The sequence below is a fragment of the Pomacea canaliculata genome, linkage group LG11, assembly GCF_003073045.1.
Source record: "Pomacea canaliculata isolate SZHN2017 linkage group LG11, ASM307304v1, whole genome shotgun sequence".
Classification (NCBI taxonomy): Eukaryota; Metazoa; Mollusca; class Gastropoda; order Architaenioglossa; family Ampullariidae; genus Pomacea; species Pomacea canaliculata.
Genome location: NC_037600.1, coordinates 1,487,987 through 1,506,832, shown reverse-complemented (window position 1 = coordinate 1,506,832; position 18,846 = coordinate 1,487,987). Strand labels below are relative to the sequence as shown.

Here is an 18,846-nt window from a genome sequence, read left to right as displayed (position 1 = left end):
ATGAATGTCACCACACAGCATTCTGGTCAGCAGCTTTGCTACAAGATCAGTCTGGTAGGAAATATATAAATTGTAGATCATGTCATTATGAGACTTCCGACGTCACGTGACCCTGTAGCAGCTTTTTGTCGACTCATTCAAACTTGCACCACATCGGTACAAATGACATCTGTTCATACACTGTAAGAGTACACGTGGCGCAAATAGATGGAAATCGATTCAAAGACTGAGTCTGTGTTTGGCAGTTAGTGACATACATTTAAAATTGTTAATAGGTTAGGAAGTTTTTTTACATAATCATGTTTTCAAATTGATGTTTAATTCAAACAACCAATGCAAACCTTTTCATTCCTCCCCACTCCCCCTGTGCATGGATGTATGTAAATATAAGAATGTGCATGTATGTGAACATATATGCCGTTATTATTTTTGGTGTACTAGTACTAGCTCTGACATTTTCAAGCTCCCCACGCTTTTCTGTAGCTTTCTGTGTTATTTTCCATCACTCTTACATTTACAGTGGACTGTTAAGGACTATTTACACTATTCCAGCCCACCCTGTCCTTTCTGTGCTACACTACGACACTGACCATGAGCCAGGAGAAAAAAAAAATTAAGCATCCCAAGTAGTATCTTAAAACAGAAAAAATTAATGACCTAAATCAGACTGGGGTCCAGAAACACATAAAGCAGAGTCGCTGTCTAGCCATTTGACCAGCCACAATTCACACATGCTCTGAAACACTGGATCAAGGGTGGATCACTGTAGCTTCACACCATCAGCTGCATCTTAACCTCGATCCCCCCTACACCCAATTATAAGGCTACCAGTGAAAGATAGAGAAATTAAAGCTATAGTAGTTGTTTGCATCATCCTTTACCATGCCTTTTGAGCTCATTGTGATTTTCTTTATTCATTACCATGCGAAATGGAAGGAAATAGTTTGCACACTGCTTTTGGCAAACTTCTAATATTTTGACATAAAAGAAAACATAATCATTAAAAGAAACCACACACACCGTATGTTGATGTTTTATTACATTTTTATGTGCATTTATATTTTCAAATGTACAGTTGTTAATAATGGAAAAGATACCATCATGAAGAGAAACTGAACCAAAGTTTACATAGCACACACACACTACAGAAGAAATGGCTATCAGTATTCAACTTTGAATAGATTTTCTCTGTCTCCAAAATGTTTTAATTCATGAGCTTATACAAATAAATCCATTTGCACTAAACAATTGATCTTGCTTTCACTCTTCATTTCTTTTAATAGATTTTCTCTAAATTCATTTTCACACACCAGATTAGAAACAACTGTGACAGAGAAGCACTGCAAGAACTCGTCTAACAATTTCCCAAACAAGCTGAATAATTGTATTGCTGAATGTATCTAATGCACATGTGAAGAGTTTTTAGGAATAAACACCGATTTCTTTTCCTTCTTATGTATACTCTTAGGAAATCATTAAGCAGGGAGACTGCATGCTAAACTGCTAATAATGAAACCTTAAAAGTTCATCTGCTTCCAACCAACGAATACTATTTTATAAAATAGGGATTATAAAACAGACTTACAATTTTCTTAAATGGCACATGTGGTCAAAACTGAGCACTACCTTTCCTCTAATGTTGACACTTTCAAGCAGTATTTAGTTAATGATAATGTCATTCCTGCCGAGTATACTGACTTTTATTTGTTCCTGCATATCCTTCCACTCCCACATCTTGGTCTCTCACACACATGTCTACAGAAACACACACACAAGTACATAAGCATACTATGAGTCAGGACAACATTGTCAGACCAGCTTTTTCTGCTGACAGCCTTGTGCACTAAGACAAATATCAGAAAATTCTGAAACATACTCTTAATCATATTCATAATTAATTCTAACCAAAGCAGTTTCGCTTCCTTTCCAGCAGTTCAAAAGAACAACGGAAAGATTTTCATGTGAAAGCTTTACCAGAAAACCTGATTCGCTAAGGAAGCATGACAAAGCAGATAGTACAACAAATCTATTGTTTAAAAAAATGATAAGAAAAACCTTTGATTTTTTTTTTGAAGATATTACTGCATCTTGGAGAATATTTTTACCATACATTTTGCAATCACAAGGATGATGCTTTAGGCTGTAGGAGCAATGCTGAGAAATGCAAAGTGGTAAGAGACTGCTTCTAAATCTTTGTGGTTCTAAATGTTGTCCTAAACAAAACATGAAATTTTGTTTTTAAAAACATTCTTGTCAAATTTCCTGCTCTCTCTCCTGAAACCCTCAACCACTAGTTCCCAACCATCTCCTGCAAATTAAAAAACCTGTTCTGAAAGCACATTCATCACAGGGACAATCCCTCCCTGCCAAAAATTTGTCAATGTTGTGTCTTACTTTTATTGGTTTAGAACAATTTTTCAACATTTGAGTCTGAATTTGCAACCATCACAGGCAAACTCATGGCAAGAGTTATATCATATGGATCGGTGTTGAAATGTCAAAAACCACCTTAAAGAAGGTTGTAAGGAAGCACATACAAAGGTAAAATATAAGCTAAATAGGTATTAGAAAAGGATGAGAAATATATGACCTGAAAAATAGCCTCCAAAAATCAGTAACACATGAATTCTTGTTAACAACAGAAAATAAACCTCTTTTTAAAAAAAAGGGGGAAAGGCAGTCATTATCCCAGAACAGATTAGACAGCATTCAGCACCGGCACGCACCACTGTAAAGTCAATACAATGCATGAAAATATGCTTCATTAAACACTGAGTAGCATGCAAGGCAAAAAAAAAGTCATTTGTACACTTTAAGAAGAAAAAGAGCAAGTCAAATAAATAGAATCAATATCACATGAACTTAAAAAAAAAAAAAAAGCCAAACTGATCCTGGGAGTTTATAATTATTTTCTGAAAAAAAATTCTCCTGAGATCAAAGTTTAAGTTTTGTTTAAAATATGTTGTGTTCTTGTTGACATTATTTAAAGCCAACTCTAAATTTTCTGAGATTTTGGCCTCAAGTTTTTCCTGTGTTGGTTAAGGTTATTTCCAGTATTGAACACGTCTTAACCTTTAATTCCTTTATACAATTAAATATTTTCAGGCTTAGTCTTCAATAAAAATGCTTCTTGTCTGTGCTAGTCTCAAGAGTCTTTGAAAATGGGACATAAACTTTATGACTTCAGAAGCAGTGGAGAAGATTTGAGTGGTTCTGAACTGCTCCTAAGGTTACTATTTTAAACAACACTTCGTCAACCCTGATGTGCAGGCCATCCTCCAAATGGGTACATGTTGCTTCAAATGAAAATGTTTGCATTCTGTCCAGCTTTAAACCTGCCCATGACATGATTTTTAAAATACAGATTTATGTGAAAATAGTCTATGGCTACTTTGAAATCTTATACAAAAGCCTGAAGAGAGGCACCCATGTCCCCAACATCCACCTGGCTAAAATACTCTTACCCTAATCATTGGAACACATATACTACTTACTAGGTATTCACCTGTTCACACATCATGCACACAATATTCATTCCCCCACCCTGCCTTTCAGCTCCACCACACCACTCACTAGAATAAGATTTTATTTTAAAGATTCTCAAATTATGTAAGAAGAATATTATACCTGTAACATACATCTCCAAATTTAGGATCACTCATTTCTGGTTCTTCCTTCAACAAAATCCTATTCACAATGTGATTGCTTCACTCCACAACAAGAATAAACTCACATATAACCAAAATAATTCTGCATCAAGGTTCCCACTTGTCAGTATGATGTAATGCTACAAGCCACTTTCTCACCTCTTGACAACATCATTGTTATTGTCATTATCATCCTCAAACCAATAACCCTAGAGATCAAACTCCTTCCAACTGTCCTGGGCTAGAGCTGTCTGTTCTGTGCACTGCTGTCAGTAAGTTAACTTACTTTGCTTGATCCAATACACCTTACATTTTGTCCAAGTTCAATTTTTTTTTATCATTCACATTTGTTATCATGAAGACCTTTGATAGCCATTTACAAGTCACATAAATGTTGTGTATAAATATCTGAAACAGTAACAGCCCAAAGCTGGACAGTAAAGCACACACTTGAACAGCATCAGTATTAACAATTCAAACCATGCTTGCAGGAATGACTACAGAATATTATAGACAAACAAGAAGGTATTTGTGGACAACCAACAGTGAAACGATGGGCACATCCACTGACAATGAATTTCTTCTGCTGTTTTTTTGCTAGACAACTACATGCTGTAAAGCACGTCATGTCAACTGTATCTGCTCCAAACCTCTAGTGCCATCTTCTTGCCAGCCATACAGATATTGAGAATCAGGGAAAAAGTGTAAAATAGTGTCATGCTGATCAGCTTCAGCTACTTGACTATGGCAAGAAGTGGTTTCTGCTTTCCTAAGAATCTGATGACCCTAATCTGTACAAAGTCATTGGTTTTGCACTCCCTATATGTGATCTAGAATAGCCTCCTGTCACTTGTTCTCAAATGTGAAGAAAAAGAGAACTGGCTTGTGGATGTACAGGGGTGGTCATTCCATGCAGGATATGCTCACCACTGCCCAGGAAAACTTGCCCAACTGGCAAGCTTTGTCAACTGCTATGTCTATCTAGTTGTTCCATCTGATGACCAGTAATGTTCATCAACTGGTACCAGTCAAGGGATGAATAAATGAAACTAATCAAAGGAATGGTAATGACAGCAATAACAAAGAGAGAGAATAAAACAGAGATAGTAAAGCATCATGACATTTTTCTTTTTACAGTTTTTGACATGGTTTCATGTTATTTTTTGTAATATCTACCAAACTTAAAAAGTGTATCCCAATGCCTTCCACAAGATGTACAGAAGTTTGTACATACTATGCATTCACACACAAGCATTTAGTGTAAATTCCTCTCTCACAAACATGCAGAGCAAAACAAAATGCAATCATGTGTTGTCTGTACATAATGGTCAAGCTCTTTCATCCAAAAATGGCAATCTGCATTAAGTATCATCTGTCAGACAACTCACATAATTTTTTTCCACCTTGACTACAATTGCATTCACTTTTGTAAAGCTAAAACTCAAAAAACATCAGCATGCATTAAAAAACAACCAATGATATCTAAAGATGACAGTGTTTGAAAAACGAATCAATCCTAGTGTATAGACTTAACTGAACCTTTTTTTTTCTTAAAACAAAGCCAGGTTTTATTTCTTCAAAATAACATAGTGGGAACCAGCAGAATTGTAATTTATTATCATTAAGAATTTTTTCTATCAAAAACAAAGCAGTTAATAAAGATGAATAAATAAATAAAATTGTCAAAATAAAGCATGCTGTGTGCTCCAGGCACATAAAATTCAACCACTGTCCCACCAAATGTCATTCAAAAACTACAAATAAATTAGTCTCCTACAAATTCATGACAGACTATGGTGGTAGGGTCCGGCTGAATCCTGAGCATATTAATATACTTGTAAGCCACAAAAGTTTCAAGGCCATGAAGATCACATGTTCACAAAATTTTACATATAAACCTTCAAAATTGGCATATGCTGTGACCACAACAATTTCTAGCCTTCCATCTTTATTGTGTGTGTGTGTGTGTGTGGAAAAACCCAATAAAAATAAAGATGGGATGATTTTACAAATGTCGAGTTTTGCATGCAAGTGAACCTTTCTAAAACAGTTTCCAAGATAAGGGCTCTGCTGTTGTCTACTGCTTGTAGAGAGTTGTGATTCTTGGACCCTGAGCTCTTTGCTTTGTGCAAATGTCCCAGGCATACAGCAGAAGGAGAGAAACATGTAACATACCATTCTACCACCTCTTGGCCTTGGGACTGCAAATAGACAAATTACAGAATATGACTCTTGTTACTTATAATATGTGACAGCTCTATAATCAGCTCTAAAGAAAGGCATCCACACCCATATGAAGACTATCATGAATAATGGTACTAGACTTTTTAAGGTAGGCTTCATAGGATGGACAGGAAAAGTTGCAGCAATTTTAAAGTCCACCACATCAGGTCATTTTAGCTCTTGTAACGTCATTCCTTCTAGCGGCCGGTCAGTCAGCTTGTCAAGAGAACAGCTGTTCCCATTCTGATCACTCAAGTAATGTCATTGAATTTGCAAACTGATCTGTCACCATATTTTTCTTATTTCAGAAATGTATGAACCCCTTTGTCTAGCTAGAAACAGACATGTCCCTAATATGTTACCAGGTGTTACAACATGAACACAAAATGACTAGCTAACTTATATTAAGAAAAAAACTAATACTTGGAAAGCTAGCCTTACCAGACAACTACTGCATGTCCCTTAACACTCCTTGTAATCAACAAGAACAAATCCCGAGTACATTACTGCACTGAATGGGTTGAAAGGTTGACAGGAGTTTCTGAAAACTTGAGTTCTGGACTTAAGCATTCACCTTAATCAAAAATCTAAGCAATAAAAACTGCTCACATGCCAAGCATGTTACAAGTTGTCACGTAAAGCGTGAAACCTCCATGAGGCTTGATACATCTGCAAACCACGCTGCCATGTCCACCTGCTCTGCCTCTGAACGCCGGATGAATCCATGCTCCTGCAAAAACATGGCATCATGAGTCAGTATTTTTTTAAATATACTGTTGTATGACTGCGCACTTGTGAGAACAAAATACTGCCACATGACTGTAGACATTTTATTTGTTTGTGTACTCATGTGAACAACTGCTTCATGGTAGTGTCAAAAAGGAGGCTTCCTAGCCTCACAATCACTGTCCTCAACTTTGGAGCAAAAGATTCTTCATTTGATGCTCACTTTGGCCAGTGACTAGAAACTCTCTTTGCCCACTAAACTATAATGCATACCTAGTTTGTCAAAAAAGTAGACATTGGAAGGAAAAGGCACAATCTCTGCCTTTGATATGCCATGCCTTGAATACAGTGAACCACTTCAAGTTAACTGCTCCTTCAGGATCTAGATTATAAGATCTGTCATTTTACCTTGGTAAACTGAGAAAAGAGATGAAAATTTTAGTGCAAGTGAATGCAGATCTGCCAGTTAGTCTTCCGGCGATGGGAGGTCCAAGAATCATAATTGTACATCCCTTGGTTAATTCTGAACAAAAATGGTCATAAGTACTGAGTACAAGTGAATAATCTAAACGATTACCAATTTATGCACTTACCAAAAGTCTCTTGTATTTAGGCCTCCTCTTGTAATCTTTTGTTAAACTGTACGAGAAAAAAAACCAGTCAAATTATCTGAGAATAATGTATAAAAATAGTTGATTAGAAAACAAATTATTTAGTTGTATATTGTCAACAAACAACTGTTAAATCTACATAGATGACCTTTGAAACACAATAAAATTGGACTAGTATTGTGATATAGGGCAGAGCACCAGGTATGTTTCTCCATATTTTTATTAACCTGTTACCTGTTACACCTAAACTGCTTGTGGCAATCACAAGACACCACAGTGATGACACAATAAATAGGAAAGGATAAATAATAAACTTACGCAAACTGCCAGACAAAAACAGGATGAACAACAACATTCTTTGATTTTATAGCCAGTTTTATAGCACCAGTTGTCAACACTGGAGTAGAGCACATGCAGCAACATGAAGTCACTAAATATACCTCACCATGTCTCTCAGGCATGCACATCCTGATAATGTTAAGAAGACTGAAGTAACAAACGGATTAAAGTAGGTGTACATTAGTGTTTGAGTTAAGTGATCAGCTGTGAAAAGGTGAATGAAGCCACTCTAAGTAATGCATTCACTAAGTGTGCAAAAGTTTGTAGTTTTCAAGCATTCAAGAAGTAAACATCTAAACTGATGGATGTGTCGGTGTGAACACTGAATCTGCAGATGAAACCTTCCAAACAAGGTAATGATTTTTATTTTGCTAATATCTAACTTTGTTAATTAGTTGAATGTAAATGCCTATAATATTGTGCACTAATAGATATCCTGCTGTGAGTGAAAATCATAGCATGAAAAGGAACTGCTAGATACACTGTATGTTCAGTTATAGATTTTTACACATTCACTTCTGTTAAAAGTCACGTGACTTAAGCATTCATTTTCCCACAACTGAGTTTTTTATATATAATTTAACAAGGATTTTAGAGAAAATGGAACAATGTATAGGTGGAACTATATTCTTTGAAGCAGTGACCAAGGTTACAGATTTATGTGGGGAGAAGATGCTGTGGCTATCTAGGTATTAATACAATCTACCTCATCCCTACTACAGTGGAACCTCGGTTAGCGAACGCCTCGGATAGCAAATGTTTCGGATAACGAACAAAAATTTCATTAAAAGTTTGTCTCGGATAGCGTACAAAATTTCGGATAACGAACAGCCACGTGAACCACGCGTGACTGACCAGCAACCGACCGACCGACCATCATTCGCGCTCGAGACACAGTTACGATCAGTCGTTCCTTATCTATGCGCATCCTTCTTATTTAGTGATTTTTGTGCTTTATTTAATAAGATAATCCTCAATCATGGCTCCAAAGAAGATTAAGAGCAATTAATAGTAGTGAGGTAATGACAAGGAAGCGGCCAACAAATGAATTGAAAAAAGAAATGATTTCAAAGTATGAAGGTGGCATGCGTCTGTCGGATATGTGATGTCGTATTACCGAAGAGTTTTACAAAAAAGACAGAAGGAACAGACACTGGACAAGTTTTTTTCTTTAACCTCAAAGCTATAGAAAAGGGAAGTCACCCCCGATTTTATAATGTCACGTGTGCTCATGGAGGGGGAATCCAACAGTAATTCCACCCCTTCCTCCCCACACCTGCTTCCAACCACGCCGTCAAAACGGCAAGTTTTCTGATGTTTAAATGCTTTCGTTAATGTTTTTATGTTTATTTAACTCCGTTTATATTGCATTATAACTGTTCTCATTAAAACAAATACCTCTATAGCCTGTAACTTTCAAATATTAGCGAGTCAACAGGGGCTGGGAACCAATTAAATCTATTTCCTTTATTTCTTATGGAAAAAATTGTTTCGGAAAATGAACATTTCGGATAACGAACAGCTTTCCAGAACGGATTAAGTTCGTTAACTGAGGTTCCACTGTACTTTTTAACTTCCCCTTCTTCACACAAATGGAGAGAAGCTGTCAAACACTTCTCATACAAGAGATGATAAATCACCAAGTTGTTCCCTATCATGTACTGCCTGATCTGAGTCATGGCCTTCCACAGTGGACCTTCATCAAGGGTCCTCATTCCACTGCTGCCTGTTTTTTTGTCCAGCCCCCAGAGACAAACCTCTTCATATGTCCATGCAGTACAGAGTACTTGGTGTAATGGTGATCTACTCTACGCAGACAGCCACTTAAAGAATGCTTGCCTGTGCTGTGGCCACTCTTTTTTAACCCCTGTGATACTGGGTGTTTAAGAACCCTTATATCTGGAGAACATTCAGACTGAAATTTAGACTGTCCTGATTAATGATAATTTCAGATGGCTATGGGCTTCCCAGGCCAAGGATCTGACCCATTATTGGTATCTTGATGCGACACATGGGAATAGATAAGTGTAGTTTTAATCCATCTGTTACTAAATCAACATTTTTCACACAAATTTTGTTTTGAATGAGTCAATCTTAAGATCATACTGTATGTGTTGCAAAATGGTATAGCTGTTGTAAGATATATGGGTGAGCATGCGGTGATGCTAAATTTCTGTTATGTTGATGTATGTTCAATGACGTTACTCAATAGATTAGCTAAGGGTTTGCTTGACACCTCTGATACGGTTCTTCAGTTTTAGAGTGCCAGTGAATCTGCTAGCTCTGCATAAAATATGTAATGATGTCTTGCATTAAGTCCTGGGCTCTTTAACAATACATGACTGGACAGCCTAAAAGCAATCATTTGAACTTTGTGAAAGCACAAGGACATGTAAATGTTCACAACAATAATAATAATAATATTAATATTACTTAATAATATAACTAGTGCATGTGGTTTATTTATGTCTTTTAGTCAACTCTATTTATATTCTGCTGTGCATTGTGTATGGAAGGTACATTTTATGCCTGCCCTAAGGTGTGCTTCAAGTCCAGCTGATGCTGGAGAAAGGCATTATATAAATGTGCTTATTACTATTACTAATGAGTAAGTGACTATGGCAGCGGTTCTCAACCTGTGGGTCGCGACCCCCTGGGGGGTCGCGACGTGCCTACAAGGGGGTCGCGAAGGTGGTCATTTTTTTTAAAAAGTTTCTTATACTGGTATTAGTGGAATTAGTTTACATTGTGTAACCGAGTGGTGCGGGGGCTCAAACTCCAAATGTCTTCTTCCTATTCAAGTACACTGTCTCGGCATGCAGTGACTTCTCACTTCCAAAACTCAAAACACAATCTCCCTCTCAACAATTAAGCCTCCAATCTCCCTCCTCTCGCCTTTTGCCCTCTTTCTCCCCCAATCTCTCATCGCTGACTCCCCTATATTACACCACCATATTACAAACAACTGACAAGATGAATGCTTTCGTCCGAAAAATTTCGTTGTGGACGCAAAAGATACGCCAAGAAAATATTTTTTATATGTTTCCGTGCTTGTGTAAGTGCAAGGCTGACAACTTGAATCTTGATCAGGTGAAGAATGTAATTATTGCCCATCTAAACGGACTGCAAGAAAGGTTTCAGCATTATTTCGCTGAAATTGATGTGACTAAATACGATTGGATTCGTAATCCATTTCTGGCTGATCCTAGCACAAGCGGGTTGTCCACGCAAGAAGAAGAGCAGCTCATCGACCTTTCGAGTGACCAATCCCTGAAAATGGTCTTCCAAACAACACCAGTGCCAACATTCTGGATTAGCGTCAACGGTGAATATCCTCTCCTTTCTGAGAAAGCAATGAAAGTTCTGCTGCCATTTTCAACTTCGTATATGTGTGAGCAAGGATTTTCAGCATTGGCAGCACTGAAGTCTCAATACAGAAATCGTGTGGACGCAGGCTGAGCTGCGAATAGCAGTGGGTACGAACATCGCACACAGGTTCGCTTCTCTATGCAACAGCAAGCAGGCTCAACCTTCTCATTAATCAAAGTGAGTGTCCAATAAAATAATATTTATTAGCTTTAGTAAAATTTCATTAACAGTTATACTTCTTGCAGATACGAACTTTGCTCTTCCGTTGTTGAATTGCATTGATTTCCTCGACGCGGCGTTCGAGGTTAGCTAAAGCTGCCCCCCCCCCCCCCCCCCCCCGCTCTTCCACCGACCTAGCCGGCTAAGGGGGGTCGCGGACGTACCGGTGTTCGTCAGGGGGGTCGCCACATGTAAAAGGTTGAGAACCGCTGGACTATGGGTTTGTTCCATGCAATCTAAGATAATATCAAGCTAACATTAAACAAAATAATTTATTAGAACAAACCAATCTTTCACAAATGATCGTAGGTCTGCTGAAAACTCTCGTGAGAGTTGGGGAGGGTCTTCTTGCAAGACCTTAGTCAGCACCTCAAAGTCCGTGCGGCAGTTCTTGTATGGAAACTCTCCTGTGGCTAGCTCAACCTGCAAACGCAAACAGTCTGGGGCATATTTCTATTAACTGTCACAGAACAACAATAGGTGTAGAGAGGAAAGACTTTCAAATAGAGTAGTTGTGTTATCACATGCACCAACCCTAATTTCACTGTCACTCAAAATATTTCTGCAAATAGTTTAGGGATAACATAAAGAAATAAAATTATAGAGGCAGGACATACCAAACATAACTTTAATGATAGATCTTCAACAAGTGATGTGAGCTCTGTAAAATTGATGCCATGTGGCATTAAAAATCAAATCAAATCAAATCAAAATCAAAACAGACTTTATTATCTGTCGAGGAGACCCAGGACAGAAATTTGTCTTCGCTCACAAGGGCAGGCATATATACTCATACAGACATTTAACACACAGTTAGGAGTAAAAAAAAAGTGTAGATTGCACCGTTCCATCAAAGCAGTTTATGTTTATCCTAACAACAAACCTTTGGTGACCAAGGGCCTAAAAGCAGTGCTTAACAAAAAGAAACATGTGTTCTTCACGGGTTCTGCCCACGACAGAAAATTGGTACAAAGAGAGGTCCGTGATGCTATCCTTTGGGTCAAGGTGAAGCACAAGTCAAAAATCGAGTCTCAGTTTGCTACAGATAACCTCCGAGTAGCTTGGCAGGGACTCAACAACATGGCCAATATTGACGATCGGAGTAAGGGGTCGAAAGCCAAAATCTCGATCTCAGGCGTTGAGAGTACGGCCATGCCTAATGCTCGGAATGCTTTCTTTGCTCTTTTCGAGTCTCATGACTTAGTATCCCACGCAACTTAAATACATGCTCCAATAAAATGTGCTTCAGTGTGTCAATTTGTAAACTGCACTACAAATTGCTAAATAAACATATATATATAGGCTGATAATATGGTGGCTTACCAGTGAGATCCCAAGGCTCCACACATCAGCACGTATGTCATAGTCAGGTCTGGTTGGATCAGGTGGGTCGATTCTTTCTGGCTGTTTAAGTATGGGCAAAGGACATCATTTGCCAATGAATTCAGTGGCCATTATAACAAGAGAGGAGAGACAGGGAGCAATAGAGGAAGTGGGTTAGTGAATAGTTACTGAAACAAGGCAACAGATGAGAAGTAATGAATGACAGAAATAAGGTAAACAAAAAATAACATCACTAGTGTATGTGTACACAAAGATAAAGATTGTAAAACACTGGACATTGTGTATGCTTATATGCATGAACAGACAAACACTGGTGTAAATTCTCAAGGAGAAGATAGTTTGATTTTTATGGAGTGGAGGTAGGGGGTGGAGTTTCAAATCCACTAAAGTAGAATACACATGTCAAAAAATGTATTTTTCCTGAATTGGGAAAGTCTATAAATGACGTGTTAAAAGTATCAGAAAGAAAGGTTTTTACCGCCATATAAGCGGCACATCCAGCACTGCGTGTCTTGGCTTTGGAGTCCACCAAACGACCACTTATGCCAAAGTCACACAATTTGACCGTTCCTTTAGCATCAAGTAGCATGTTGGAGGGTTTCACATCTGACATCCGAAATAAAATTAGAAATGATGTAATGTCTACTGCAAAACACAAGCAGCTTATCTAAGACTCAAATAAAGACTAATAAGAGTTGTGTGCACATTTTAACGAATTACAGTATGCACAGTATTCCTGGATCTCACTCTTTTATTAATCTCTAAATGTTTGTCTTCATCTGATTCTTTTATTACAAATCTCTACATCTACTTTAAGATTAGCCTAATATCATGAGAATAATGTATGTTCAGAAAATGTTATTATAAATATTTTATTAAATTAAAAATATAACAATATGCATGCTCTAAATCTCCCAAACATTTTACAGTTTTTTTCTTGCCAAACCTGTCATCTTGTAGCTTCAATTACTGCAAGAGAACAAAGCTTACTTACTAGCATTAAACTGCTAAAGCAAAAAGGTGCAAACTAGACTAACCTCTGTGAATGACACCATGTCTTTCTTTAAGATAATGGAGAGCTTTCACAATCTGGAACAAAAATATTCTGACAGTGTGATGTCCCACTAAAAAGGTATAATCATAAAACGAGACTTTAACAATTTAGCAATAAAATATTAATGTTAACTTTAGCAATAGAGGTTAAATTTGTAGCTGATGTAAAGATTCCTATGAAACAAAATGGAAAAAGGAATGTTACGATTGAGAAAACAAATTATAATTACATACTTTTAAGTACATTTTGTTCCTTTTTTAATCGAGTGCATACAATTTTTCTATTAAAAATCTTACAATCTTTCACATGTTATTAAAAAGAAAAGTGAAAATGCCACATCTAACCAGCTAAAGAATGGAATAAGCTATTAGGAACATAGTCAAATAGACCCTGAAAACTTTGGAACATTGATACCAGGTCATCAAAAAAGAAAAACACATTCTTGTGTTTATGTTACAAATTAAACAAAATACAATTTTGAACACACGACAGGTCAACATTTTTCACATATGGTTTATAATTAACATATTTGATTTACTACATTTATGCAGTTAAATCTTTTTAAGGTAATCTGACTTATACCTGATGTATAATTTTGCCTACAAAGTTGGCAAAATCATCAAGAATCCAACAATTAAAAAACTCATTCCAAAACAAGGTATTCCCATATTTTATATCAAAATGATGAGAAAGGGAACTTTTTATGACTTAGAAAGTTTAATCTGTTTTCATTTGAATGTAAACATGCAATGTCTATCAAATGAGTCTCATTATTAGCCAAGCAAAGAAAGTTAAGTGCCCATTATCACTTTGACCACAAGACACTTACAGACACTGCCATCTTCCCAAGTACTTTCTCAGGTATGGGTTGGCAGGTACGTTTCAGCAGCTTGTCCAGGCATGTAGACATTAGCTCCATGCAAATCCAGACTTCACTCTGAAATAATGTCACAGTCCACTGCAGCCATGATGACCATCACCTCTTGCATTAACTCAATTCTGACATACTTGCATGACAATTTCAGTAAGGAATAAGTGATTACTGCTTACACCTGGACACACATTTTGCAAATTTTCTACTCAAGAACTGTCTACTCCTCTGGGAAAGAATTGGTGCATTCATAAGCAAGCATTGCTCTCATGGAGTCTGTTCCTTTTCCTGGTATGAAATTTGGCTTATGAATTCTCTATTCTTCTGACAGTCCTTTTTCAGTCTTTAAATCTCACTTAAAAACATTTTTTGTTGAAAAAATGCTACTTGTAATGTGTCTTCATTCAGTTTTGTCTAGGTATGCCTGAATGCTTTCTGAATGGTATATATTACTAAATGAGTGCACGTAGTACCTGTTTAATAGGCACCTTATAAATAATTTTTTTTATTATTATAATAAATTTTACACAGTGGCACATACTTTCAATAATTTCTAAATGATCTCATGACTGTGTTAAGTCATCCATTTTTCAATAGCACGAGACTTTTGTTTTGAAAAAGAAACTAGTTGACTTGCCTACCTTAGTTATGAAGGTACCAACACACTGCACAATGTAGGGACAGTCGTGACTTTTGATGACAACATCAAGATCCATGATGATTCTCTTGTTTTCTTCACGGTTTCCTGATCGACGCATTTGCTGCAATGTATGCTATAAAATATAACCTTCACCCACAGGTCACTAATATGTATTAACTATACGCCTCTATTCAATAGCAAGATTAAATTATTTTAACTTAATCCACATTGTGGTTAAATTTGACTTCTGTTTGATCATTTACGTGACAATTCATGTAACTTGAGAAGGCCCAACAAAGGATCAAGGTGTTGTTGTCCTTGTGTGTCCCAGTTTGCCAAAAGCACAGCACATCTACCTTGACTGCCATAAGCAAGCTTGAAGGTTTATGCCGCATTCGCACAACCTGACCGCACGTGCCATGACCCAATTCTCCCAAGGATTCCATATCTGTAACATCTGTACGGATTTTCTGAAAACAAAATTTAAAGTATAAATACGAAAAAAATTATGACGATTGTGTCGGCAATGATTTGGCATGCTGTGGATGGGAAGCTGAGAGGATGCTAGCATCTGAGAGCAATGTGACGTGAGCACGGTAATGTACATCTGTACACTTGCACAACCAAGCCAACTCTTATTTATGTATGCTTGATACTCTTGAGTTAAGAGTTCTAAACAAATGGCTTCCATCATTTGATTTATTTTTTACAATTGTTAGTAATTTATATTATTAAAGATATGTTGTAATTGCTTTCATAGAAAAAATCGCTGATATATCAAATGACCTGTAGCTAAGACTGATCACTGAGTGTGAAATTCTGGACCCTCAGTTACATGACTTTTTAGTGACTGTTTTTCTCTGACATTTGAGACTTTAAGTTCTGAACTGCTAACTTACCTGTCCATTTAGTGTTAATATTCCTGACTGTTTCATAATTTCCTCAATTTTCTGATCTATTTCTGCACTGCAAAAAAAGAAACATTAAAATATTTTTGAAAAAGTAGTGAAATTGTCAAGATTTGGTGCTACATAAGAAGACTGATCATTGTTCAAACTTTCACATGCCTCAACACAGACACATAGTCTTGTCTCACACCAACAGTAGTCTCTACACATCACTTATGCTGAGCAAACAATAAGCAACTGAAAAAAATACAAATAAATATGTACAAGAGATAAAGTAACTAAGCCAATTGTTATAATTGCTAATGTGTTGCACTCAACCTTGCATCAATATTGCTAGACTCATTAAAAATTGTTAGTAATAATGATTAACATTCTTTAGAATAAACAATTAAAACATAATACAGAAAAAAGGCGAAAAAAATGGGAAAGAAGTTAAAGACATTAAACTTCTTATTAGCATTACATTATTAACACCCCAAGTAATCAAGGTTACTGTGCTCAGGATGTTCTACACTTTATATTGAATTTTGCTCTGAACTGTAAGTGATGACATACACTCTATGTGAAGATTAGGGTCGAACCCAAAAGAAAAAAAAAATCCAGCAGACCTGTCATGTGGTGTTCTGGACTGTGAACGAGCAAATCCATCAAACTGGATGTTGCCTGGTCGACGTCTTCCTGATGAAGGTGCAGAACTGGATCGTGTGGATGTATTGGGCAAACATCCTTCACTGGCACTACTTGTGACTGATAAATATATAAAACAAATTTTAAATATATAATATTAAACTAATACAAAAGATGTTGGTCAAAAGAAAAAAAAATAATGCCTAGCTGTTATTAGTTTAGAAAGTAAGACCACTCACATTACCAACTTCTAAATAAATGAAATAAATGGATCAACACACCCCTAACCATCTCCACCCCCCACTACCCTCCACACACACACATATTACTGACATTGACCAAACCTTTTATATCAAAGCTTGCACACAGATGGTCTTTACACAATCATCACATCATAATAAACCAAGCAAGATTAAGACATACATATGTGTGTGTGATGTCAATATAAAAAAAAAACAAAAATATAAACTAGCAAAAAATATGATAACTTGTAATTGCTTCACTTCATAGACTAAATATGGACTAGAGAAAAGTTATATGTAAAAAAGTAACTTCTTTTCTGTCAAACAATCATTTCATACTTGATTACATATACTTTGTCCACTGAAGTGAATTTTCAAGCAGTCAATCACAGTTCATACATCCTATCTGACCTTTGAATAAACATCTTATAAAAAGTGCTGATTTATAAAGAATATTTACATAATCATCTTATCATACTGTTACTTTATGAGGCTATGAATACAATGACAGTGATTGAAAAATACAGACTGCTTAAAAGTTATACATTGTCTTTCTGGGTTTTGAACATTCTTGTGAGTGATGGTGAAAGAAAAATCAGAATTCATAAGCAACACATCAATGACAGTAAAAACATAAGAAATGTCTCAAAAATAACTAAAATTCTGCAGTTCACCTGTTCACTTTTTTAAATACTTTACAGTATTGAATTATTACCAATCAAATTGTATGGAGATATTAGAAGTTATCAACACATTGCTGTTTCCAGGGTTCTAATGGTCTTTATTCTCTATTATCGTTGTTTTGATTTCATTTTAAAACTTAAGTACAGTATACATGATGAATTCGTTTCTCCGACAACGCAATTTTAAGAATTGTCCACCCAGCATCACATACTGTATATATGCCATATAATTAGCAGTATAAAAATCTTTGATTGTTGCACTCACAAAGGATGATTGAAAATACACAAATCTGTGTGAAACAAACCTTCCGACCAGTTGAAATCGATGTGTGAATGTCAATCTTTACAACAATGTGCATATTTCTTTACTAATGGGCGTATTCCATAAAATATGGATTGTACTAAAAGACGTTAACTCAATCTACACTAAACTAAAAAATAAAACTCTTATCCATACCCTTCATCTGCTATATTCTAATAATTTCTCCCATGTCTATATCGAGACTGTAAAATAAAAACAAATTTGACAAGAAGACTTAAAACAGAACGAAGAAGCACAAATTTTGCAACTAAAGCCTTCATTCGCTTACACATGTTCTAATACTTACGCATTCGAGGTCGCCTAGGACTTGGAGAGCCTGTCTCGGCATTTCTATTTCGTCGATCATCTTCTAAAGATCTGTTTTCGGCCATAAGCCGTTGCTGGAGATCATCTAGCCTACTTAGAAATGATGAAGTCGACATTTTGGGTTGTTGTCACATGATACGGAGTGCCACCTCAAAATTAAACATTGCCACAGTTTCGAATCCAATTTCCTTTCTTCCCCCAAAAATTAAGTTCTTCACAATATTTAATATGCTTGTTACGTGTAAACGAACTTTAAACTCTTTAAATTAAATAAAGAGATTGACTTTGGCCACGAGAAGTTTGTTCCTTGTCTGAGAACCCTGCCTTTCTTTGTTGTGTCAGCAAAGGGTTTTCCCAAACAGCGATTAGGAGATCCCCGTCAACGAGGTCACGGTGACATGGATGAAAGCTGCGACAAAGACTCGCGCACAGATGCACATTAAAAACAAAAGGATCATTGATCGTGGGTAGTATGAGTGAGACTATGCAAAGTTTCATGTGAGGATCACTAAAGAGGAGAATTTAAAAAAAATAAGAATCGCCGTACTGAACCGATCGCGATCGAAAAGGTGATCGATATCGATCGGCAATCAGCAGTCCATTAAAAGTATAGGCAGCAGTCGGCTGTGCAAAGAGCTGTTCACAAATTACAAACGGCTGCCTATTTTTAATGAAGTTAATTTACATAACGTCCATCGATTTTGACAAATTTATG

At 36.5% G+C, this 18,846-nt stretch overlaps 1 protein-coding gene across 1 annotated transcript; it reads right to left on the bottom strand.

The window, feature by feature from the left end:
• Window positions 1-1,019: 1,019 nt before the first annotated feature.
• LOC112575282 (dual specificity mitogen-activated protein kinase kinase 7-like) lies at window positions 1,020-18,292 on the bottom strand. Its single transcript, XM_025257013.1, has 13 exons — window positions 18,112-18,292; window positions 16,560-16,698; window positions 15,943-16,009; window positions 15,400-15,513; window positions 15,045-15,164; window positions 14,362-14,469; window positions 13,516-13,567; window positions 12,957-13,084; window positions 12,458-12,538; window positions 11,421-11,557; window positions 7,190-7,235; window positions 6,480-6,600; window positions 1,020-5,848 (listed from the first exon to the last, which is right to left on the bottom strand). Exons 1-12 carry the CDS (start codon window positions 18,245-18,247, stop codon window positions 6,502-6,504), a joined length of 1,227 nt encoding a protein of 408 aa, XP_025112798.1. The 5' UTR covers window positions 18,248-18,292; the 3' UTR covers window positions 1,020-5,848; window positions 6,480-6,501.
• Window positions 18,293-18,846: the final 554 nt, after the last annotated feature.

Excerpts from the sequence above, each read along its gene's own strand:
- LOC112575282 (XM_025257013.1), bottom strand. The coding sequence starts at position 18,247 with ATGTCGACTTCATCATTTCTAAGTAGGCTAGATGATCTCCAGCAACGG. Across the intron at positions 16,010-16,559 it reads TCCAGAACACCACATGACAG|TGCAGAAATAGATCAGAAAA; the intron begins GTCTGCTGGATT and ends CTTTTTTTGCAG. Across the intron at positions 7,236-11,420 it reads CGATCATTTGTGAAAGATTG|TTTAACAAAAGATTACAAGA; the intron begins GTTTGTTCTAAT and ends TTTCTCGTACAG.